General features: G+C 43.1%; 1 protein-coding gene across 1 annotated transcript in view; it reads left to right on the top strand.

Annotated features, from left to right (window-relative positions):
• Window positions 1-24263, top strand: part of MCUB (mitochondrial calcium uniporter dominant negative subunit beta) — a 114481-nt gene extending 90218 nt beyond the window's left edge. The window contains exons 2-8 of the mRNA XM_047798662.1: window positions 7540-7615; window positions 8377-8547; window positions 13239-13343; window positions 19674-19834; window positions 20994-21197; window positions 21774-21890; window positions 24038-24263. Coding sequence (XP_047654618.1) covers window positions 7540-7615; window positions 8377-8547; window positions 13239-13343; window positions 19674-19834; window positions 20994-21197; window positions 21774-21890; window positions 24038-24115 — 912 coding nt within the window. The 3' untranslated portion in view covers window positions 24116-24263. The remainder of the gene's footprint in view (window positions 1-7539; window positions 7616-8376; window positions 8548-13238; window positions 13344-19673; window positions 19835-20993; window positions 21198-21773; window positions 21891-24037) is intronic.
• The last annotated feature ends 1705 nt before the right edge of the window (window positions 24264-25968 follow it).

Below are 25968 nucleotides of genomic sequence, written 5' to 3'. Positions count from 1 at the left end.
GTAGGAATTTATTTTTCATTCTGTACTCACCTGTTTCTGGCCAATAATTTTATATTGCCCCTGACTGGACTTTTGTGGCCAGAGCCCAGAATTGGTACTTAAATTGCCACCCTAAGATCCCTGTCCTGGGATGTTGCAGTGACACTGGACATACCGCACATTAAGTCATCACATCATTGGAAAGTTTGGCTTGAGCTTGTCATGGGCTACTTTTAGTTTCTCCTACCACAAAAGAGTCAAAATTAAAGTCACTTGTTCTGTTCTGGATTATTGAAAGATAATTTGGGGGGAGTTCCCTTGTGGTGCAGCAGATTAAGGATCTGGCATCACTACAGCAGCCCAGATTTACTCTCTGGCCTGGGAACTTCCACATGCTGCAGGCACAGCAAAGTAATAATAATAATTTTGGGGGAAAGGTAACAATACAACTTTCATACAACTATAAGAATGAGCATGCACTACTCTTATGATACGAAGGAACCAGGCAGATGTTAAATCCAGTTGAAGAAAAAGTCAAAACAGCACAAATTTATATGGAGAAAAGAATGTTAAGATGAATTGCAAATAGAGATAAAACTGGTGTTTGGGGTGGGGGAGTCAATTAGATCACTACTGGACTGGACAAAATTTACGTACCTACTAATTATTTGCAGTTTACAAATAGTCCCAAAATGACTTCAAACCAGTGAACAAGGTAGAATATGATAACTTGAAAAAGTATGCTGTAAGGGAGTCCTCTTAATGGCTCAGCAGTTAACGAACCCAACTAGGATCCATGAGGATGTGGGTTTGATCCCTGGCCTTGCTCAGCGGGTTAAGGATCCGGCATTGCTGTGAGCTGTGGTGTAGGTCACAGATGTGGCTCAGAGCCTGAGTTGCTGTGGCTGTGGTGTAGGCCAGCAGCTGTAGCTCTGATCAATGGAACTCCCATATGCCTCGGGCGCAGCCCTTAAAAAGTGTGCTGTAGACAATGCATCATTTTTCATTGAAACGCTTTTTCTGCAGGACCCAGACCATAGCTGACTCTCCATTGAACTTGAGCCTTGACTATCACATTATTACTCTCTTGTTTTTGGTATAGGGAGATACATAGGTTGTTTTTCAATACGGAGCAAAGGGATGCCTCAGGTGTTAACTTACACCATTTTTTTTTTTTTTTTTGGTCTTTTTGCCATTTCTAGGGCCGCTCCCATGGCATATGGAGGTTTCTAGGCTAGGGGTCGAATTGGAGCTATAGCCGCCCGCCTATGCCAGAGCCACAGCAACACCAGATCCGAGCCACGTCTGCGACCTACACCACAGCTCATGGCAACGCCGGATCCTTAACCCACTGAGCAAGGGCAGGGATCGAACCCGCAACCTCATAGTTCCTAGTCGGATTCGTTAACCAATGAGCCATGACGGGAAGTCCTAACTTACACCATCTTGAATGGAAATTACATTTCTGTTTTATAATCATAAAGATATATATATAATCTAAATATGACAAAACTCTAGCTGCAGTCTAATCTTGTTAATTGACCCTGACATGTGGTCATTATATATCTCTCTTTTACCAACACCTGCCTCCCTTTAACTTTGAAGCTCAAACAGCTCTTCCCAGTATTAATGGCATTTCCCTTCTTCTGACTCATTTTTTCCCTGAACCGTCCTCTGCCTGTCAGAGGTCATGGCAGCTGATATATCTTCAAGCTGGGATTCCAACCAGGCTGGTTCTTTTTTTTTTTATGTTAGTTCCCTGGTGAGGGCTTGAAACAGAGCTGCAGCTGCAGCCTACACCACAGCCACGGCAACGCCTGATCCAAGCCGCATCTGCAACCTGTGCCATGGCTTACAAACAGCAGCACTGGATTCTTAACCCACTGAGCCAGTCCAGGGAGTGAACCTGCATCCTCGCAGAGACAACGTCGGGTCCTTCACCCACTGAGTCACAATGGGAACCTGGTTCTGAGGGCAAAGCCCATACTCTTCCCACTCGGCCATCAGGACCCTGCAGGAAGCCTTGGAGAAGAAATGGCATTTGAGCTGGGCCTGGATAGAATGGCAGGGTTTGTTGGGCAGACGTGGATAAAGAAGGCGCTTAAGTAAGTTGATGACTGAGGCACAGCTCACTGGTCTGGGGCGCGAGTTCCTGCTGTGCGAGTAAGTGATGGCGCCGTAGAAGGGAGGTGGCCGGCTCTGCACCTGCAGGGCTCATGGACTGCACCTTACACTTGCTTGACACGGTTTTGTTTAATCTTCACATCAGCTCCACAAGATAGATGTCGTTATCCCCACCTAACCCTTGAGAGAACGAAAGCCCGGTCCTCTGACTTAGCTGTGGTCTCCCACCAGTAAGTGGCTGAATTGAGTTTAGACTTCCAGTCTTTTCAGCTCTGGGGTCACTGTTCTTTCTACTTTATATAAGAGCTGGTGAAGTCGTAGGGGTTTTTAAGCAGGGTGTGAAGTGATTAGAATTGCGTTTAGGAAAAATATGTGATAAAAGAAAAGCCCGAGTCATCGTGTGACCTGATACTGAGGATCGTTTGACGGCAGTAACCCTTGTCCCAGCACTCAAATTTGGAATTCAAATTATTGTATGCAGAGATTTGTTTATTTTTTTGCTTTTTAGGCTGCACCCACAGCATATGAAGGTTCCCAGGCTAGGAATCGAATTGGAGCTGCAGCTGCCAGCCTATGCCACAGCCACAGCAATGCAGAATTCAAGCCACGTCTGCAGCCTACACCACAGCTCACAGCAACACCAAATCATTAACCCACTGAGCAAGTCCAGGGATTGGACCTGCATCCTAATGGATGCTAGTCAGATTCATTAACCACTGAGCCACAATGAGAACTCCCTATGCAGAAATTTAGAATAGTGTCCTGAAGGCTGTGTATGATTTGCTAGAACTTAGATACTCAAAAGTGTGGTCTTTGCACCTGAAACTTCAGTGTAATGCTTGGGCTTATTAAAAATGCAAATTCTCACACTGCTATCTCAGACTTACTAGATGGAAAATCTCTGGGAGTAGAATCCAGGAATCTGGATTTTTAGCAAGCCCTGTCCATTTAGCAGTAGACATTATTATAATATCCATGTGATCTTTAGGCATGCAAAAACTTAAGAAAACTCTGATATTTTTCTCGGGCCACTCTGCCTTCTTGCAACATTTCCTCATTGTCAAGTGGTTGCCTCTAAAATGACGTGGATAGTACAGAAACTTCATCAGCACATTAAATGATAAGTACTTTATGAGCAGGAGTTATCATCATTGGCTTCGAGGAACCTGACTTATAAATAGTCTTTAGCAATATATAGATGCTAGCATAAAACTTAACTCCCATGTAAAGGTGATTATATATACAGAAAAGTCTGGAAGGATAAACACCAAGCCACTGTTGAAGAAAAACTATTCATAACACTTGTTCAGGGATGTAATGCTACAGTGGGAATTTGCAGGAGGGGAGAAAAGTTGGGCTCATCTCTGAATATGACGGGGGTAAGTGGAGATTTATATTCAAGGAGCGGAGTTGCCAGAGAGACACAAAGGGGGGGGGGGTGTCAGCGGATGGGAAATGACCAAGAGGATAGGATACTTCTTTGCTAAACTGACCCAGCAGGATTCTTATTGGAGGCAGACGAGGGTGATCAGATAAAACCTGGGGAATGGGGAGGATGAGGAATTTGATCAGATTTTGAGAGCAGGAGGTTCTAGCTAAGCTTCCTAGACACCATTCTCGCTAAAATGGGGCTCCTGGAGCATATGCACAAGGACAGGGCTTAGTCAGGCTTAGAGGACCCCAACTAAAGTTTGGTGGAGGAGAGAGTCTTTGTCACCACGACTGTGATTCTCTCTGCGGAAAGTTGTGGAATTGTGGAGAAGTAAAGAGAGGGGCTTTAACTTTTACCCCCTACAGTGTTATATTACAGTTTTACACATTGAGAACCATTTATTTTACTTTCATTTTTATTTTTTATTTTTATTTTTTTTGTCTTTTGTCCTTTTAGGGACACCCCCACAGCACAGGTAGGTCCCCAGGTACGGGGTCTAATCGGAGCTGTTGCTGCTGGCCTATGCCACAGCCACAGCAACACCAGATCCAAACTGTGTCTTCGACCCACACCACAGCTCATGGCAACGCCGGATCCTTAAACACTGAGTGAGGCCAAGGATCGAACCCGCAACCTCATGGTTCCTAGTTGGATTCATTTCCGCTGCACCACGACGGAAACTCCACCTTGAGAACCATTTATATCATTACATACTTTTTTCTTATGGCCGTACCCGCAGCATATGGAAGTTCCTGGGCCAGGGATGAATCTGTGCTGCAGCTGCAACCTATGCTGCAGCTACAGCAATACAGATCCTCTAACCCACTATGTCAGACAGGGGATTGAACCCGCACCTCTGTAGCAACCAGAGCCTCTATAGTCGGATTCTTAACCCAGTGTGCCACAGCGGGAACTCTCATTACATACTTTTTTTTTTTTTTTGGTCTTTTTGTCTTTTTGCCATTTCTCGGGCTGCTCCCTTGGCATGTGGAAGTTCCTAGGCTAGGGGTCGAATCGGCCTACGCCAGAGCCACAGCAATGTGGGATCTGAGCCGCGTCTGCGACCTACACCACAGCTCACGGCAACGCCGGATCTTAACCCACTGAGCAAGGCTAGGGATCGAACCCGCAACCTCATGGTTCCTAGTCGGGTTCATTAACCACTGAGCCACGATGGGAACTCCTCTCATTACATACTTTTAAAGAAGTATTTTGGTAGAGAATTAATTCTCACATGCTTTCATGTGGATACATTTTTCTTAGTTTCATGGAATTTAACTCAGAGCAATGAAAGCAGCTCTTTTGCCCCTTTCCTGTTTGCCAAACTCTGTTCCCCTCTAACCTTAAAAGAACCTAATTATAGGAATGAGATCTCTAGGCAACTTAACCTGACTGCTGAGTTTGGCTCTTCTGAATGCACATCATGCTTTGCCTAACCTGTTGATTCTTTGCCTAGATGACAAGAAATAAGAATGAAGAACTAAGCAGTTAAAGGAGTTCCCATTGTGTGCAGTAGAAACAAATCCAGCTAGTAACCATGAGGTTGCGGGTTCAATCCCTGGCCTCGCTCAGTGGGCTACAGGTCTGGCACTGCTGTGAGCTCTGGTATAGGTCACAGACGCAGCTGGGATCCTGTGTTGCTGTGGTGTAGGTCAATGGCTGTAGCTCTGATTTGACCCCTAGCCTGGGAACCTCTATATGCCATGAGTGTGGCCCTAAAAGGCAAAAAAAGAAAAAGAATTAAGCAGTTAAAAAAAATGACTAACGCTCTCTACCCCAAGCAGCCCCTTTGGCAATCCTGCAGGCACATCAGGCAGGTAAGAAAACATCTGCAGTGAGTCAGTCCGTCTGCAAAAAATGGAGAAGGATGCAGAATCCAGCCTTCTGCCTTGATTCACTGAAATTCTTCCCCCTCCTTCCCCTTTAAAAGCGGCCATGGCTGAGCAGAGTCTTTGGAGTTGGTCTTAGGCCATGAGTCCACTTTCTCCCTAGATTGCTGGCTTTTCTGATTAAAATAGCCTTCTTTTTTGCACACTTGCCTCTCAAATTAATTGGCTTTTGAGTGACAAGTAGCTGAACCTGGGTTTGGTAACAAACAGTAATACACAGTATTGTAATAGGCATTATCAAAATTTGGAGAACTTCTGCATATACGCATTCATTGAGAGTTGCATCTATTTTAAGGAACAATCAGCTTTTTTTTCCCCCTTATCTTAGTATGAGTTATATTTTTAGAAATAAAATTCAAATAACCCGAAGTTCCCGTGGTGGCTCAGTGGTTAACAAATCCAACTAGGAACCATGAGGTTGTGGGTTCGATTCCTGGCCTCTCTCAGTGGGTTAAGGATCTGGCATTGCCGTGAGCTGTGGTGTGGGTCAAAGATGTGGCTTGGATCTGGTGTTGCTGTGGTGTAGGCCGGCGGCTACAGCTCCGATTTGACCCCCAGCCTGGGAACCTCCATATGCCGTGGTTGCAGCCCTAGAAAAGACAAAATAAATGAATAAAATAAAATTCAAATAACTAACCTTATATTAATGTGATAAGTTATATTTTGTTGAAACTAATTGCCTCTATTGTGTTTAATACCAGAAATATGTATTTGAATGTTTTGTTTCATTTATTGATGAGATTGTTGTGATCCTGAGCACATTGGAACATTATTTGAGTCAGTGTCTTTGTTTCATTTCTCATAGCACACACATTTTTTTTTTTTTTTTCCTTTCTAGGGCTGCACCTGCAGCACATGGAAGTTCCTGGGCAAGGGCTCAAATAGGAGCTTCAGCTGCAGTCTACGCTTATAGCAACACCAGATCCCAGCTGCATCTGAGACCTACACACAGCTTGTGGCAACGCAGGATCCTTAGGCCACTGATCGAGGCCAGGGATGGAACCCACATCATCATAAAGACAATGTCAGGTCCTTCACCTGCTGAGCCACAAAGGGAACTCCAGTCAACACATTTTTAACTAATGATTTATTTAATAGCGCACCTGTATTTAAATGAAAACTTGAGAAATAGAACTTATGAAAGACTCATTGCATAATTTATTGGCAAGGTTATTGTTATTAAAGAGGGTTATTGAACTGTGGGGTGATGGCATTAAAAAAAAAAAACTGCAAAAAAAAAAAAGGAATTCCCGTCGTGGCGCAGTGGTTAACGAATCCGACTAGGAACCATGAGGTTGCAGGTTCGATCCCTGCCCTTGCTCAGTGGGTTAACGATCCGGCGTTGCCATGAGCTGTGGTGTAGGTCGCAGACGCGGCTCGGATCCTGCGTTGCTGTGGCGCTGTGGCTCTGGCGTAGGCTGGCAGCTACAGCTCCAATCAGACCCCTAGCCTGGGAACCTCCATATGCCGCAGGAGCGGCCCAAGAAATGGCAAAAAGACAAAAAAAACAAAAAAAAACTGGATCAGTGTGAAAGAGCTACTGTGTTGTGACTGTGGTAGGAGTACCCCTGGCACACGTTCTCTGAGTTCCAGATGCTTCTGAACCCTTCACTGCCCTTTCTTTCTGTGACCACAGCATCTTTACCAGGCACCGTGGTGTCACTCGGCCTTCCTAAAGCACCAGTGCAATTGTAAATACAAATGCCAATACAAACCCTAAAAATCAAGGAATGTCCCATCTGAACAGCTCTTCTGTTGTTTTGGACCCAGCAGTACTGTCCAATAGAACTTTCCATGGTGATGGAAGTGTTCTCTTTCTATTCTGTCTAATACAGTAGCTTCTAGGTCCCGAGCTATAGAGCTGTTGAAATGTGGCCAAGGTGACCGACTGTGAGAAACTTAATTTTTAGTGTTAATTTTAATGTAACTTGTAGCTAAGTGGCCGCCACATGGGACACACAGTCAGAAGGTTTGGTGAGCTTCTCTAAGGGCATACCTGGGTATGTATGGCATGCTGAAGCTTTGATCATGCTTATCATATAACGTTAAAAGAATCTTCTGGTAAAGACACATATTTCAGCTTTCCTACTTTAACAAAAAAATCCTTTCTTTCAGGTTTTGCGTGTGAAACTGTATGGACATCTGAAATACTTTCAGTCAAATTTTTATAGTACAGTGGTGCCACCTGATGGTAAGCTTTCTTATCCCTTCTTTGATTCCCCAGGCTAACGTATTTCCATTCTTCCAAATAAAGTGAGAAGTGTGAGTTTTGAGCAAAACAGAGTTTTCTTGCATTGCCCCTGCCTCAGAGTTCAGTTTCCTTCCTTTTCTGCTCCCATAAGATCTCGGCTGTCTTTTGGCAGACTGCCACCCCAACAGTCAAAGGAGCCATAGATGACTTAGAAGCGATTGTTGGGAGTTCCTGTCATTGTGCAGCGGAAATGAATCGGACTAGGAACCATGAGGTTGCAGTTTCGATCCCTGGCCTTGCTCAGTGGGTTGAGGATCCAGCATTGCCATGAGCTGTGGTGTAGATTGCAGACGTGGCTCGGATCTGGCGTGGCTGTGGCTGTGGCAGAGGCCAGTGGCTACAGATCCGATTCAACCCCTAGCCTGGGCATCTCTATATGCCGCGCGTGTGGCCCTACAAGGACAAAACATAGGGAAAAAAAAAAAAAAAGCAGCAGTTTCTGCCCTCAATATATTTTTACCTGGGAAGACGCTAAGCAGATAATTATAATAAAATGTGATACATGCTTAAAATGTTATGGAATGGTGGGGAATATGTAAACTAGTGTAGTGAAGGCACTCCAGGAACAATGCAAATTATTTTAGGATGTCAGAGGGTTATGAATTCATATTTAGGCATTCTTTCTAGAATTTTTTTATTTTGAAGTTATTTTTTAGAGTAAATTTTATCCATTCCTATATTATCTTTTTTTTTCTTAACAGAAATCACAGTTAATTACAGGCATGGTCTTCCCTTGATTACACTTACTTTGCCATCCAGAAAAGAGCGCTGTCAATTTGTAGTCAAACCATTGTTATCAACGGTTGGTTCCTTCCTTCAGGACCTGCAAAATGAAGATAAAGGTATCAAAACTGCTGCCATAGTCACACCAGGTATATATGTTTTTTTCAATTTTATATTTCTCTCTTCCTCTGAACCTTTGTTTTGGTCTTAAACTTTTTCTAGAAAATTGATTCTCTAATTCATTGTATAATAAATGGTTGGCCTTTACTGAGGCCTTCATTTTTGAATATCAGTAATATAAAAAAATTAACTCTATTGAATAAAAAATAAATAAATGCATATTTCAGTTACTTCTTTCATAAACTTAGCGCCTAAATTTTGCCGCAAGAAAATTTTAATGACAGTCATTAGCATCTAATTTTCAGTAAGAAATTTGAATAATTAGAAAATGAAATGCAGATTCGGTGATTAAAATAGTGAATAATTAAAATACACAAATAGTTCAGTAATCTTTGTTATAACACAATTATGGTCTAGGGTGTTTTTTTGACAATTCTCAGGAAGAGAATGTATATATACATAGAATCAACTTAGTTATTACAGTATTACATGCTTAGAATAAACTTATTTAAAAGTTAATGATTACTGTTGCAGTTTTGAAAAGGAAATAAACCTTCTCCATAGAATAAACATAATTCTTGGAATTAAGAAGTTGGTACAGACGTTGGAAAAACAGAGATTAAAGAGTTTATTTACTCAACAAATATTTGTTGAGAACTTGACCAATGTCCACCTGAAACAAAGAGACTGCCAGCTGTTTCTCCAGCAAAGATGGATTTATTGCAGATCAGCAGAGAATTGTTTCAGGGTCTGCAACCATGGGGAGCTACTTGCAGGGCAAGGAGAGAAGGTTGCTTTTATAGAGGGAAAGGAAGTGGGGAGGGCAGTAGTAAACAAAGGGACCCTGGCTTTTCATTGGCTGAGTCCATCCCAGGAAAGGAGCTGTCTTCCTTTTGGACTCTGCTATCCTTCAGGATGTGAGAGCTCCCCCTTCTGGTCTCCTGACTCTAATCGAGGTTTCTGTGTATTTTTTTTACACTAACATGGTAGTGTTCTAAATGCTAGAGATAGAGCAGAGAACTACAGAGATAAAAACTCCTGTGCTAATAGAGCTTACATTTCCAGAGAAGGAGGAAACAAGGTAAAGAAATAAAATCTATAATAATATGTGAGGAGTTCTGGGGTGGCTCAGTGGTGATGAACCAGACTAGTATCCATGATGAATGCAGGTTTGATCCCTGGCCTCGCTCTGTGGGTTGAGGATCCAGCACTACCATGAGCTGTGGTGTGGGTCCCAGGTGCGGCTCAGATCCCAAGTTGCTGTGGCCGTGGCGTAGGCCGACAGCGTCGGCTCCCATGAGACCCCTAGCCTGGGAACTTCCATGTGCCTTGGGTGCGGCCCTAAAAATAAATACCAAAGTGGAGATAATCATGTTAGATAACAGGTGTTACAGCGAGAAGTAAAGCTGAGTGATGGGGTTGGGGGGGGTGTGTTGGTGAGAAGTGCTCACTGAGGTTACCTCTGGGTGAAGAGGTGGGAGAAGATGCAGGTGGGAGAAGAGCTCCCCAGGCAGAGGGCCTGAGGTGGGAGCCAACTAAGGGAGGGAGCTGGGGCAAGGGGAGGGGCAAACAAGCAAAAGCCTTGCCAGTTTTGTTGTTGTTGTTGTTGTTGTTGCTGTTTTGTCTTTTTGCCATTTCTTGGGCCGCTCCTGCGCAGCATATGAAGGTTCCCAGGCTAGGGGTCCAATCGGAGCTGTAGCTGCCCGCCTACGCCAGAGCCACAGCAACGCGGGATCCGAGCCACGTCTTTGACCTACACCACAGCTCACGGCAACGCTGGATCCTTAACCCACTGAGCAAGGCCAGGGATCGAACCCGCAACCTCATGGTTCCTAGTCAGATTCGTTAACCACTGCACCACGACGGGAACTCCCAGCCTTGCCAGTTATTGTAAGGACTCTGGATTTAACCAGAAGGGGAGTTTCTTCCTGGTAAAACCAGGATCAGAGAATAAGGTTTTAGTTCTGTGGCCACAGTGACCTCCTACTTCATCCCTGACCAACGCCCCCGCCCCCACCGGTCACAGGAACACTGACGGCCCTGCTCCCGCCCTCCTCAGAGCAGGCAGGTGCAATCCCAGCAGTCTGAAGAGCTCTCAGCACAGTGCTTGCCAGGAGCATGCACTCGCTCTGAGTTTAAGAAACGAATGAGGAGTTCCTGTTGTGGCTCCTCGGTGAATGAACCCGACTGGCATCCATGAGGATGTGGGTTCGATCTCTGGCCTCACTCAGTGGGTTAAGGATCCAACATTGCCGTGAGCTGTTGGATCCCACGTTGCTGTGGCTCTGGCATAGGCCGGTGGCTACAGTTCTGATTCAGCCCCTAGCCTGGGAGCCTCCAGGTACTGCGGGTGCAGCCCTAAAATAAAAAGAAATGAATAAAATTAGAGGTTAAAACAGGGATGTGTACCCTGCTTATTTCTAAAAAATGATTTGAGTAGCTTTGAAATGTAGATGCAAAGAAGAGCACTAGAAATCTTAGAGTAAAAGGGCTTTTTGGACCGAGTGAAAACACTTCATTGGGGTTTGTATCAGTACTTGCCCAGGAATAGGTGAGAAATTCATCAGTGTATCATTAGCTCCTTAAAAGTATTTCACATCAACCTCTCGCTGTTCCTCTTATTAGAATAACAGATAATGTAGCTCTTCAACTGAGAAATCATACCTAGTTGGTTTCTTTTTGTAGTAACATTTTAAGGAGCAGCTTTGAAGGCATTTAAATGTAAATTTTAAAATGACACTTGCAAAGTTGGATAAAACTTACTGGTGTATTGCTGATCTTTTTAAAAAGAGGCTCTGTGGGTGGAATGTGCCTGCTTTTAATTTGGGCTTGAAAAGAGTGTTCTAAGCTTGTCAGAGCTTTGCCCATTGTGTGGGCTGAATTATTTGGCAATTCCTGGGAAGATGATCTCACCCCAGCTGATGAACAGGAACCCAAACAGCTAAATTCTAGGAACAGACCCAGGTGCAAACTTGACTTGTTGCCTTCTAGAACAAAAGAGAGCCAGACCGGAGGCAGGCAACCAGGTTCTTCCCGATATTACCAGCAGGGTTAACTGTTGTCAAGCATATTAGTGTGGCCGAAATAGCTCTGATTGAGTGCAGCCAAGCAAATGCCAGGCTGGGCGAAAACACACATCCTGGATTTTATATCACGTACTTATATGTAGACGGTTCTGAAAGAATAACGAGAGAGAAACCCCAGCCAGCATCAGTTTTTTGCTTATTGTTCAGTGACACCTGGGTTACGTTAAAGCTCAAAAATAGAGCAGCAAAAACTAGGCTGTATAAGAAACTGTGCAGAGCACACTGACTTTGAAGTTTTCCTAGATGCCTGCAGCCATACCACCCTGATCGTGCCCAATCTCGACTGAAATTTTCCCAGAGATTTTTTTTTTTTTTCCTGAAATGGTCCTAGGATATTTGAAATTACTTTTAGAATCCCTCCTGCCTGTCTCCACCTCTATGAAATAAACCACACAAATGCATATTTACTCCTTGGGTTTAATTGTGTTCGTGACTCTCCCTGCCACCCCTACCCCCTCTCAGTTTTGACTCTCCTCATCTTTCCTAAGCTACAGGGGGAGGGAGCCCTGTGTGGTGGTGGTTTGTGGTGTTGCTTGGCTCCTAAATTTTAACCAACACCCATCAGTCACCTCCGGTAATTAAAAATGAGAAGAGTTCCCGCCATGGCGCAGTGGGTTAAGAATCTGACTGTAGCAGCTCTGGTCGCTGCGGAGGTGCAGGTTCAATCCCTGACCCAGTGCAATGGTTAAAGGATCTAGGGTTGCTGCACCTGCAGCTCAGAGTCAGTCCCTGGCGGGAACTTCCATATGCTGCAAATGCAGCCATAACATTTAAATAAATAGGCACCTCCGTTGTGGCGCAGCGGAAATGAATCCGACTAGGAACCATGAGATTGCAGGTTTGATCCCTGGCCTTGCTCAGTGGGTTAAGGATCTGGCGTTGCCCTGAGCTGTGGTGTAGATTGCAGACACGGCTTGGATCTGGGGTGGCTGTGGTGTAGGCTGGCAGCTGTAGCTCCAATTAGACCCCTAGCCTGGGAACCTCCGTATGCTGCGGGTGCAGCCCTAAAAAGTCAAAGACAAAATAATAATAATAAATAAGTACGTAAATAAGAGAAAGGTGGGCTTTTAAAAATGTTACTACCTGCATGCCTCCACGTACCAGTCAGGGGCAGGGGCTTGACTGTAAGCAGCAGAAAGGGACTCTGGCTAAGCAGAGGAGTGTGTCAGCAGGCGGTCCTATTGGGACGGACCGGAAGCCAGGCTCAGAAGAGGGCAGGAGCCTAAGAAGGACAAGAGTTAAGAGGTTAGCCTGGGAATGGCCTGATGGGCTTTGCTGCTGACACTCCCCTCCCCTGGCTGCCACCTGCACTGCTCCGGCCTTGCTGTGCAGTGTCCCTGTCTCCAAGGATCTTTGCATGACTGTCCGCAGACACAGTCTCACCGGGAACATCAGTCTGGATCCCAGCCCCGCCACCAGAGAGGGAGCATCTGCCTGCTCTTGTTGGTCCAGTGTCATGGGCCGTAGAGAAACAAGGAGGGTTCCTCCCAGGGGGGAACAGTACTGGGGACCCCCTCCCCAAAAGGCAAATGTCCACTACTGTACTGTGAAGACCTGGGTTGGTAAGTATTTTTCTACATGTTAGGAAATGGTTCTTACTCTACTAAAATAAGGACATATTTTTGCATTTTCAGATGGCAGTGAAGTGGCAGCTTCAACCTTAATGGAAACTTTGCTAATGAATGATTTTAAACTTGTTATTAATGAAATAACATATGAGGTACAGTGCTCCAAGGAAGGTAAGAAACACAGCTATGCAACTATCTTAACAGTTGCCTTTCCCTGTCTCTCCCCCCCCCCCCCACCCCGGGTGTAGACTTATCTTGAGAATCTTTTTAATTAACCCTATGACCAAGAAGGCTCTGGAGAACCGTGTTCAAGCTTGTCTAGCAAGGATATAGATGATTGGTAGTCGTTGTCTCTCAGGGCTTTTAGTCTCACATGCTCTTTTTAGAATTTTAAGTCTTCATTTTAGGATCTTGACTGCTTAATCTGACATTATTGGGTTAAGAAGAAGTGGACCTGAAAATCATGAACTCAAGTGTGTCCTATTCTACAGCTCTTAACTTTTTTTTTTTTTTTTTTTTTTAAGCCGACGTGACTTCTTCAGTGCAGTTTTAGATTCACAGCAAGGTGGGGCAGATAATACCAAGTTCCCACCTCCTCCCCCTTCTCCCACAGCCGTCCCCACTATCAGGCACCGGAGAGGGTCATTTGTTACAGTCCATGAAGCTACATGTCAGATCATCATCACTCAAAGTCCCTGTTTTACTTCAGGGTTCACTCTTGGTGTCGTACATTTTATGGTTCTGTTTTTTTTTTTTTTTTTTTTTTTTTTTTTTTCAGATTGATTGCTTTACTTTTATGGCCACCTCCGTGGCACACGGACGTTCCTGGGCCAAGCCACAGCTGCCACCTACACTGTACCCGCAGCAACGCCAGATCCTTTAACCCACTGGGTCGGGCTGAGGATTGCATCTGCACCTCCACAGCGACCCAAGTTACTGCAGCTGGGTTCCTAAACCACTGTGCCACCGCAGGAACCCCTGTTTTCTTTTGAATTAAAACATTTTTATTGAAGTATAGTTGATTTTCAGTGTTCTAGGTATACAGCAAAGTGATTCAGTCATACTTATGTGTGTGTGTGTGTGTGTGTGTGTATGAATGATTTCAGATGCTTGCTTGCCATCTGTATATCCTGTTTGGTGAGGTGTCTGTTCAGTTCTTTGGTCCATTTTGTAAGCAGGACGTTATACCTGTGTGTGTGTGTATATATATATATATATATATATATATATATATATATATATATATATATATGAGAAGATATATTCTTTTTCAGATTCTTTTCTGTTACAGGTTATCCTAAGATATTGAATGTAGTTCCCTGTGCTTTAAAGTATGTCCTCGTTGTTTATCTACTTTATATGTAGTCGTATATTTATTTAATCCCAAATTCCTGATTCATCTCTCTCCCCCCGTTTTATGGTTTTTTTAATGGGTTTCAATAAGTGTGTAATGACATGTGTTCGCCGTTGTAGTTCCACTGCCCCCCAGAGTCCTCTCTTCTCTGCTGCTTCATTTCTACCTGCCCCTTAACCTCTGGCAACCACCAACCTTTTTACTTTCTCCCTAGTTTTGTGTTTTCGGAATGTTAAATATTGAAATCATAAATTATGTAGGTTTTTTTCAGACTTAACTTCTTTTCACTGAGTGGTATGCATTCAAGTTTTTGTTTGGTTGTTTTTTTGCCTTTTTATGGCTGCAGGTGAGGCATATCATAGTTCCCAGGCCAGGGGTTGAATCAGAGCTGCAGCTGCCAGCCTACACCACAGCAACATGGGATCCAAGCTGCATCTGCGACCTGCACCACTGCTCATGGCAATGCCGGATCCCTGACCCACTGAGCGAGGCCAGGGATCAAACCCACATCCTATAGATCCTAATTGGATTTGTTGCTGCTGCACCACGACAATAACTCCGTGCATTTAAGTTTTCTTCATGGCTTGATAGTTCATTTCTTTTTAGTGTTGAATAATATTCTGTTATCATGGATGTATCACTATTTATTTCTTCATTCGCCTACTGAGGGATATCTTGGATGTTTCCAAGTTTTGACAATTATGAATAAAGTGGCTATACACATCGGTGTGCAGGTTTTTGTGTGAACATAAGTTTTCAGTTCATTTGGGTAGATACCGAGGAGCATGATTGCTGGTACACAAAGTAAGGGCATGTTTAGTTGTGTAAGAAACCGGCAGACTTTCTTCCAAAGGAGGTGCGTCGTTTTGCATTCCCATCCCCAGGGAATGAGGGCTCCTGTTGCTCCATATCTTTGCCAGTGTTTAGTGTCAGCGTCGTGGATTTGGGCTCTTCTAATGTGAAGTAGTAGCAGCTCATTGTTTCAATTTGCACTTGTCTAATAACGTATGATTTCAGATGCTTGCTTGCCATCTGTATATCCTGTTTGGCGAGGTGTCTGTTCTGTCCTTTGGTCCGTTTTGTAAGCAGGATGTTAATTTTCTTCTTGTTGGTTTTGGACTTCGTTATATATTTTGGAATCACAATTCATTATCATGTCTCTCTTTGCAAATATTTTCTCCAGCTCTGACTTGTTTTCTCATTTGGTTGGTATTATCTTTTGCAGAGCAGAGGTTTTGCATTTTAATGAAGTCTAGCTTAACGATTTCTTCCACGGATCATGCTTTTGGTGTTATATCTAAAAGAGTCATCGCCGTGCCTGAAGTCATCTAGAGTTTATCTTCTAGCAGTTTTCTAGTTCTGCATTTTATATTTAAGCCTGTAATGCATTTTGAGTTAATTTTTGTGGAGGGTGTAAAGTCTGAGTCTAGATTCATTGTTGTGCATATGAATGTTCAGTTCTTACTAGCACAGTTTGTTGAAAACACTGTCTTTGCTCCACTCTGTGCCTTTGCTCCTGGATCAAAGATCAGTTGACCGCATTTATTTGGGTCTATTTCTGGGCTCTCGAATTTGCTCCATTGATCTCTCTGGCCTTTCACCAGAACCACAGCCTTGACACGGTAGCTTTAGAGTAAGCCTGGAAGCTGCACATTGTCAGTCCTTTGCCTTTATTCTTCTTCAGTACTGAGTTGGCTGTTCTGAATCTTTGGATGCTGCATATAAATTTTAGAACCAAATTTGTTGATTTCCACAAAACATTGCTGAGCTCTTGATTGAGACTGCATTGAATTTATAGATAAAGTTGGGAAGAACTGATGATAGCTGGATAATAATTGAGTCCTTCTATCCATCAGCAAGGAATATTTCTATGTATTTAGCTTTTCTTTGATATCTTTTATCAGAGTGTGGTAGTTTTTCTCACAGAGATCTCATACATTTTTTGTTAGATTTATGTCTAAGTTTTTCAATTTCTTTTGGTGCTAATGTATTTGCTGGTGTGTTTTTGATTTCAGATTCCACTTGTTCACTTCAAGGATATGATATAATTGACTTTTATATACTAACCTTGTATCTTGTCACCTTGTTATAATTGCTTATTACTTCCAGGAGTTTTTTGGTCCATTTTCAGATTTTCCACATAGACAATCAATCATGTCGTCTGTGGACAAAGACAATTTTATTTCTTCCTTCATAATCAACTTTTATTTTCTTAATGTATTAGCGAGGACTCGCAGTATGATTTTTCAGTGATGAGAGGAAATACCCTTTTCCTGGTCTTCGCAGGAAGGCGTCAGGTTTCTCACATTAAATATGATGGAGTTTTTTCTTTGTTTTTCAGGTTGGGAAACTTTTATTGACATCCTTAATCTCAGAGATTCTTTCTTAGCCCTGTACTACTACTACTGAGTCCATGGAAGGCATTTTTTATTCTGTTGTAGCAGCTTTTGATCTCTAGCATTTCATTTTGATTCTTTCATAGAAATTTCAATTCTCTGCTTACGTTACTTCTCTGTTCTTGCATCTTGTCTGCTTTGTTCAGTAGAGCCCTTGTCATATATTATAGTTATTACTTCAGATTACTCTATTATTCCAGTATTCCTGCTATATCCAGCTGTGGTCCTGATGCTTGCTTTGTCTGTTCAAACTGTGTTTTTGCCTTTAGGTATGCCCTATAATTCTTTTTTTATTTTTTTCTTCTGTCTTTTGTATTTTTAGGGCTGCACCTGCAGCACATGGAGGTTCCCAGGCTGGGGGTCTAATCAGAGCTGTTGCTGCCAGCCTTTGCTACAGCCACAGCAACGCCAGATCCAAGCCGTATCTGCGACCTACACCACAGCTCATGGCAACGCCGGATCCTTAACCCACTGAGTGAGGCCAGGGATCGAACCCACAACCTCATGGTTCCTAGTCGGATGCGTTTCTGCTGCACCAAGACAGGAATTCCTGCCCTGTAATTCTTTGTCGAAAGCTGAACACTATATACTGGGTAAAGGGAGCTGTGGCAAACAAGCCTTTAATGGTATGACTGTAAGGTGTGTGTGTGTTGGGGGGAGGGATGTGTTCTCTAGTCCTATCATTAGGTCATTCTTTCATTCTTTCCTGAGCCTGTGCCCTGGACAGTGAACTCCATGTCTTTCTGAGGGTTAGAAATAAGGACGGCTAGAGGGTGCTAGAATTGGGTATTTCCCTTCCCGCAGATGAGTCAGATGCCTTTAAAATCCTCTGTAGGTAGGCGCTGGTAAAAATCATTTCTCGGAGGGCCGGCCTGATTAAGAACAAGATGATCTGGTGTATTCGAGAATGGCTGTGTTTCTCCAGCACAGGGTCTTCCTCTCTGACCTTCACCATGAGATCCTGGTAGAACTCCTGGGGGTACAGCTCCCAGAAGAGTGGGCATGCCCCCATAAAACTGGGGGCAACCGTAGTCTTTGACTCAGAGTTGTCTCCACCAAACCTGTAGTAACCGGTCAGTTACAGTTCACTGGGATCCGTGAAGGATTCTGCTCTGCTATGTTGTGATTCTCTGGACTCGCCCATCCATCTCTCCAGTTTCGTGTGCAGCAGTTTGTCCTGTGATCTCAGTTTTCTCACAAATCCAAGAAGACTATTGATTTTCAGTTTGTTCAGCTTGGTCATTTCTGGGACAGAATGAAAGACTTCCAATTTCCTATAGACCCATTGAAGTGGAAGGATGAGAGAAATCCATCATCAAAAGAACCCCATGTTCGGGAGTTCCCGTTGTGACTCAGCAGGTTATGAACCTGACGAGTATCCATGAGGATGTGGGTTGGATTCCTGGCCTTGCTCAGTGGGTTAAGGATCCAGTGTTGCCATGAGCCGTAGGGTAGGTTGCGGACGTAGCTCAGATCCGGAGTTGCATTGGCTGTGGCGTAGGCTGGCAGCTGTAGCTCCAATTCGTCCCCTAGGCTGGGAGCTCCCATATGCCACAGGTGTGACCCTAAAAACAAAAACAAAACCAAAAAACCTGTGTGCAGAACTTGTGGCATTCTCACTGTGGCGCAACAGAATCAGCAGCATCTTAAAGGAATGCAGGACACAGGCTGGATTTCCCCGCACACCACAGTGGGTTAAGGATCCGGCCTTCCTGAAGCCGCAGCTTAGGTCACAACTAAGGCTCAGATCTGATCCCTGGCTCAGGAACTCCATATGCTGTGGGGCAGCCAAAAAAACTTGGAAATTGTGATTGCCTTTCTTGTCAATATGAACCTTCCTTGGGATCTACACCTGTTGAAAAGAACTTACACTTGAATTGCTTTTTGCATGTGTATTATCCTTTTGTTTACATGTTTGTACATGAGCTCCTTCCCCAGTGAATCCTAAAATGCTTTTGGATAGAAAAGTAAGGGAAAAGAGAGAAGAATTTGGGAGTTCCCATCGTGGCTCAGCAGAAACAAATCCAACTGGTATCCATGAGGACGCAGGTTCGATCCTTAGCCTCGCTTAATGGGTCAGGGATCTGGCATTGCCCTGAGCTGTGGTGTAAGTCGAAGTCCAGGCTTGGATCCCGCGCTGCTGTGGCTGCGGCATAGGCTGGCAAGCTGTAGCTCCAATTCAACCTCTAGCCTGGGAACTTCCATGTGCAACAGGTATGGCCCTAAAAAGAAAAAAGAAAAAACCTAAAATTCCTTTTTTTTTTTTTAACTCAGGTATAAAAGTGAACCTGTAAACTAATGTGTTACAAACTAAGGTGAGGTATTACCTGGATTCTGGCAGATGGATGCTCTCTTCTCTCATGTTACTTTTCTTTTTTAAAAAGAAACAGCCCTAGTTGTATTAGAAAAACAAAAACAAGGAATATTTAACAACTTATTTTTATTGAAGTATAGTTGATCTACAGTGTGTTAATTTCTGCTATACAGCAGAGTGACTCAGTTATACACATATATACATTCTTTTTTTATATTTCTTTCCCTTATGATATTTAAACCTACTGTCCAGTTTGCTATTTTTCCAGAGAGGGAGCAATAGAATCACCTGAGACAGGAATGAAAGCCAATACCAAATGCCCGCCTTGGAGTAGGGAGTGCCAGGTGGCCAGCCCTGGGGAGTCAGGTTTGGTTCCCTGGACTTGACACGCCTTGGAGGAAAAGACGTGATGGTTCCCTTGTGTCTTGTCTTTGCAGAAAAACCGAGTAGCAAGCACGCCACTGAGATGGAAAACATGAAATCCTTGGTTCACAGACTGTTCACCACCTTGCATTCAGGCGAGTTTCAGAAACAGAGAGAGCGCCATCTACTGGAGAAAATTAACCACCTGAAGGGACAGCTGCAGCCCCTTGAACAGGTTTGGAAGCATCATCGTTGCCTCTGTCCATTGTAAATAACACCCAATACTTTGTCGAGCAAACTCCATGTAAGCATTAATCTGAATGTTTTACAGGCGCTCACTTTCTCCATTAATCCTCACAGTGAGCCTGGGGGTTTGGTATTATCCTCCTCATTCTTGAGATGAGGACACTAAGACAGCAAACATGCAGAGCTAATGGGTGGTAGAGCCAGAACTTGAACCTTAAGCTCCACTGCGCCTCCTCTCCAAGGCACAGCCATTGTGTGCCCACATTTTAATTTCTTGTTTTTTAAAAAGTTGGTGATATAATTACTTGCATTAAGATTTTAAAGATCTGTAGGAGTTCCCATTGTGGCTCAGCAGGTTATGAACCTGACTGGTATCCATGAGGATGTGGGTCTGATCCCTGGCCTTGCTCAGTGGGTTGAGGATCTGGTGTTGTCCCAGACTATAGACCACATCCCTGAACCTGTGTATCATTTCAGACTTTATCTATGCATAAATACAAATATATTATTGTGTTCCCTTTTCTGGAAAAGGGTACATTAGTCTCACCTTTTTTCACTAATAGTATATGCTGGAAAGATCTCCATTTTGGAGAGCTTCCTCATTACAGCTGTATGATAGCTTGATGAAAAAATGGGTAATTTTTGATTTTTTACTCTTAAGAATGAACCTCTAATGAATCACACGTGTGCCAGTGACTTCCCAGAAGTGAAATTGCTGAGTTAAAGAAAACTGGCATGCATCATTGTACAGCTATAAATGTACTAAATTCATTGAGCAATATTAAAAAAAAAAAAAAGCTATTGGCTAAAATTATTAGAGAAAAAAAAAATAGCCATATAATTTTAGTTAGGTTTCAGAGGATGACTTTTTGAGTTTTTCATTATTTACCCTTCTTATACTATTTAAATTTTTTTCCATGAGCAGGTATTACCCTTGTAATTTTAAAAAATGGTCTATGAATGACCCAATTTGGAAATAAGTGATCACCCATTAATGTATATGTTTCATAAATTCTGTTGTTTTTTTTTCCATCAATAGGACCTCTTTAAAGTAGTGCAGATGTGCCTTTTGTTCCTTCCTGCCCCCCACCTGTTTTTGTAGCTGGCGCGCTGTCAACTGAGCCTAACAGTCATCTTCCTCCCCTCAGATGAAGGCTAAAATCGAAGCGCGCTCAGAAGCCAAATCCAGTGGACTCCTGTGGGCTGGATTGGCACTGCTGTCCATTCAGGGCGGGGCACTGGCCTGGCTCACTTGGTGGGTGTACTCCTGGGATATCATGGAACCAGTTACGTACTTCATCACCTTTGCAAATTCCATGGTCTTTTTTGCATACTTTATAGTCACTCGACAGGTGAGTCATTTAAGAAAAGAGTAAGTTACAACATCTTCGGTAAATAATTCCTGACAATAAAAGTAACGAGCAATAAAACCTTTTTAGTTAACTGAATTGTGGCTCCCTGGGTTTTTCTCAGCTGTGAAATTTGGTGGTTTTCTGGTGGATGGTGATTTATATCTAGCACAGAGAAACTATATGTAACCGCTCTAAGGAAGTAAATGGTACAACGTAAGGTGTAATGAATGACTCCACTGAAATGAACACATCAAATCTAATAAAAGTGAATTTGTAATTGCAGACCACCCAGTAACTTTAGCTTTATCTTGCGATTATTGTGCCAAAAATCTCCCTTTTCCTTTTTCTATCTTCTATCCCTCTGTATGTGATTTCTCTTCCCCGCTTGCCTGCTCTTGAAAGGAGCAGTTGGTCTCAAACGAGACTAAATGTTTTCCTTGTGTCGCCGTATGCTCGCTCCGATGGCCACTGCAAATATTTTACTCGTCCGCCTTCCGTTGCTTTGTTGCTACTAAGGCAAGTTTCTGGCAGAGGCATTATGTTCATTTAAAACATGTTCTGTTTTCTTTATTTTAGGATTATACTTACTCAGCTGTTAAGAGCCGGCAGTTTCTTCACTTCTTCCACAAGAGATCAAAGCAGCAGCATTTTGATGTGGCGCAGTACAACAAGCTCAAAGAAGATCTTGCTAAGGTACCTTATTGCACACGTGACATCTTTTAGCTGGTCTTATTTGGGAGCCAGAACTTTGTGTCAGGGAAATACAGTCGGTGGCTCATCCTCACAGGTTAAGTCTTGGTGTGAGATAGGTTGCTCGGTGTTGTGGTTTGTTCTGTGACCTTAACAGCTGGCATGTCCTGTTAATTTCCTCCAGTTTTATTCTTCTGTATTTGACATGCGGATGGCTTTAAATGTGTATGGGAAATGTCTTACATGACCTTGAGATAGTAAAATAATCGTTTTGAATAGAAATCTATTTGTTTGTTTGTTTGTTTGGTTTCTTAGGGCCCCACCCATGGCATATGGAGGTTCCCAGGCCAGGGGTCCAATCGGAACTATAGCTGCAGGTCACAGCCACAGCATCTGCATCCGAACTGCATCTGCAACCTACACCACAGCAACCTACACTACAGCTCGGGGCAATGCCAGATCTTTAACCCACTGAGTGAGGCCAGGGATTGACCCACAACCTCATGGTTCCTAGTCGGATTTGTTTCCACTGCGCCACGACAGCAACTCCTAATAGTTTCTATGTCTAAGTGAATATGTGTTTTTAAAGAAAAAAAGTCCAACATCAAGCTCAACTGCAGATTTTGTACCATTAAGAACATGAAAGTAAGTAGAATTTTTAGGAAAGTGAGCACTCTGATAAACAATTTCAAGCTCTCTAAAGACACTGACAAGTTTCTGCTCCTTAAATAAAAATAGAATCAATACGGTGTTCCTTCGTTCATCTTTTCCAGCTTTCAGATGAGAAGAGAGAGGCAAACCCTGCTAGAAAGTGGGGAAACCAGGGTATGAAGCCAGATGTTTGACTCTGGATCCTGTACTCTGAAGAACTTCCTACAATCTGGTTTTTAGGGACCATTTATCTCTGGCCTCCTAGTGGACTCATTAGTTTTGTCCAGAGAGTGACTTCTCAACGCATAACTAGATTTCTAATTTTTCTTAGCAATTTTGTAAGAAAAAAGTTTTGGTAAAATTATCTTCCATTGCTCAATGCATGATCATTTAATAGCCAGTAATCATCATATCTTTTGTTACCTGTACCTTCTAAACTGCCCACCCCTCAAATTTTAAAAAAGGAAAGCTATATTTAGAATTGAATCTGTAGTCCAAAAATTGGAAATAAAGAGCCTTTAAAAAAATATTTTTAGGAGTTCTTGCTATGGTACAGTGGGTTAAGAATCTGACTGTAGCAGCTTGGGTCTCTGGGGAGGCGTGGGTTCTATCCCTGCCCCAGCACAGTAGGTTAAAGGAGCTGGTGTTGCAACAGCCATGGCATACGTAGGTCACAGCTATGGCTCAGATTCAGTCCCTGGCCCGGAGACTTCCATATGCTGCAGGTGTGACCACAAAAAAATATATACGTATCTGTTTTTAAATTACAGATAATCATTCCTTAGTAAAAATATAATGATGCTTTCTTCTAAATTTAGTGGATACTCTTGCGTTTAAATGATCCAGTCCAAGAAGGCTAAGGACTATTCTTCCAACTAGTTTATAACAGTGAAGATTTAGAAGAGCACCTTATAAATTTTTTTTTTTTTTTAAGGTAATAAAGTTGAGGGGGAAAAAAAGGGAAACTGATAGGTCAGAGTGGTTTTCTGGTTTGTTGTTTTTTTAATGAGCTGAAAAAAATGATATAAAGGGGGAAACGAATTTAACTAGAACTATAAGAGTGTATAGAAACTTTAAACTTGGAAGTTCCTGTCGTGGCGCAGCAGAAATGAATCCCTACTAGGAACCATGAGGTTGCGGGTTCGATCCCTGGCCTCACTCAGTGGGTTAAGAATCCGACGTTGCCATGAACTGTGGTGTGGGTCGCAGACGAGGCTCGGATCTGGCATTGCTGTGGCTCTGGGGTAGGCCTGCAGCTACAGCTCCCATTCGACCCCTCGCCTGGGAACCTCCATATGCCTCAGGTGCGAACCCAAAAAGACAAAAAAGAAAAAAGAAACTTCATCTTTGCAAAAGGATCCACATAAAATTAAAATGTTGGCAGTTGCCACTTGTATGTGTTGCCCTAAGGAGACATTAAAGGTCTAGCCTGCCTCATGAGCACTAACCCGATAAGCTTGTAGTCCTCTCTGATCAGTGCCTCCTCTTCCCATGGACAGGCTACCGATGCCCTGAGACGTGTGCGCCACTCTCTCTACCTGCAGATGCCGGTGGAGGAACTCAATGAAAAGAAGTAATCTTAAATTTTTAAATGTCAGTGAATTTTTCCATTATGTGTTCATTTTGCAACTTAGCAACTGGAACTTTTTTAGTCCCGTAGTATACTTTAATTTGACTGTTTCAATCTCTTTTGTTAATAAAAAAAAAAAATGCTTACAAAACACAGGTATTCTCTGATGTTGTCACTTGAGATTTTTGGTTTGTGGATTTTCACGGCCTGCTGAAGTTGACTCCTGGAAGAAGTCAACTTTGATTTTTGAAAATCAAAGCTCCTGCTGCAGCCCAGCCCTTAACACTGAGAGTCCTGGTCAGCTGCCCTGTTTCATTCCTGTGCGGAGGCGAACTGGTCAGTGCGCTTGGCTTCACCTAGATTCTTGGGCTTCATTTAGAATCGTCTTGTCATTGGAGGTCCTGTCATGGCTCAGTGGAAACGAATCTGACTAGGAGCATGAGAACACAGGGTCGATCTCTGGTCTTGCTCAGTGGGTTAAGGATCCAGCGTTGCCATGAGCTGTGGTGTAGGTCACAGATGTATGTGGCTTGGCTCTGGCATTGCTATGGCTGTGTATAGGCCAGCAGCAACAGCTCCAATTAGACCTCTAGCCTGGGAACCTCCATATGCCTCAGGTGTGGCCCTAAAAAAAAAAAAAAAAATCATCTTGTCATTAATTTCTTTTTAAATTCATAGTAGTTGGAAGATTTTTATCATTAAATATAGCAAAAATTTAGGGTTCCTGTTGGAATTAGCGGGTTAAGAACCTGACTAGTCTCCTTGAGGATTCGGGTTAGATTCCTGGCCTTGCTAAGTGGGTTAAGGATCTGGTGTTGCCATGAGCTATGGTGTAAGTCGCAGACGCCGCTTGGATCCCTAGTTGTTGCGGCACAGGCGATTCAACCCCTAGCCTAAGAACTTCCATATGCCACAGGTGTGGCCCTAAAAAAAAAGAAAAAAAAAATATATATAGGTAAAATTATTATGTCATTTGAAACGTTTCATTGTAACTAATATTTACTTAGATACTATTTATTGTTATCCAATACTGTTCTAGGCATTTTATGTATATATTATTTGTAATCTTATAAGTCTAGCATGTAGCTATTTTTTAATCTCAATGAGAACTGAGGTTTAGAGAGGTTAATTTGCCCAAGTGCCCATAGCTAGAAAAGATATAAGCATCTACTCACAGTAGATCATAAATCTTTCACTGTACAACTAATGGTATCTAATACATTATCCAGGATGTAACCTTTTCAGAGTGTGACTATGGGACAGAAAAGGTAATGATGACACCCCGATATTAAGAGGTTTGCTTAAAAAAAAAAACAACTGTTTTTAGGATATATATTTCAATCAAATCAGATTCAAACTTCTACACCTTTCGTGCAGTGGGTTAAAAGGATCTGGCCTTGCCACAGTAACTGCAGCTAGGATTTGATCTGTGGCCCAGGAACTTCCACATGCTGTGGGTTTGCCACAACAAACAAAAGCCGGTTTCCTACACCATTAGTACAGCAACACAGTGATCACCTGGTGGTTTGTATCAGTAGCTCTGAAACCCAGAGATTCTGGATTAGCAGTAAATTCATGTGTGTAATTAACATGCTAAGGCTATGCACTAATATGTTTTTATAATAAATGCCATCCAGGTTATTATTTCAAGCCCTTAGGACATGTTCTGCCTTTGAGGAACTCTATTCCCAGGAAGAGACAAGACCATCAATATAGTGAAAGTTAAGAGAAACCAACTGGGAAAGGTGGCCTTGCCTTTTAGGTGGAATTTGGAAAGAAGGCATCTCAGGCAGGGAAAATACAATGGGTGGGTGTGGTGGTGGTGGTGGGGGGGTCCCAGAACAGGTCTTGGCTGTCTGT

This window comes from Phacochoerus africanus, chromosome 10, assembly GCF_016906955.1.
Source record: "Phacochoerus africanus isolate WHEZ1 chromosome 10, ROS_Pafr_v1, whole genome shotgun sequence".
Lineage (NCBI taxonomy): Eukaryota > Metazoa > Chordata > Mammalia > Artiodactyla > Suidae > Phacochoerus > Phacochoerus africanus.
Note: the sequence above shows the minus strand (reverse complement) of the source record. Positions and strands in the feature narration are given on the sequence as shown.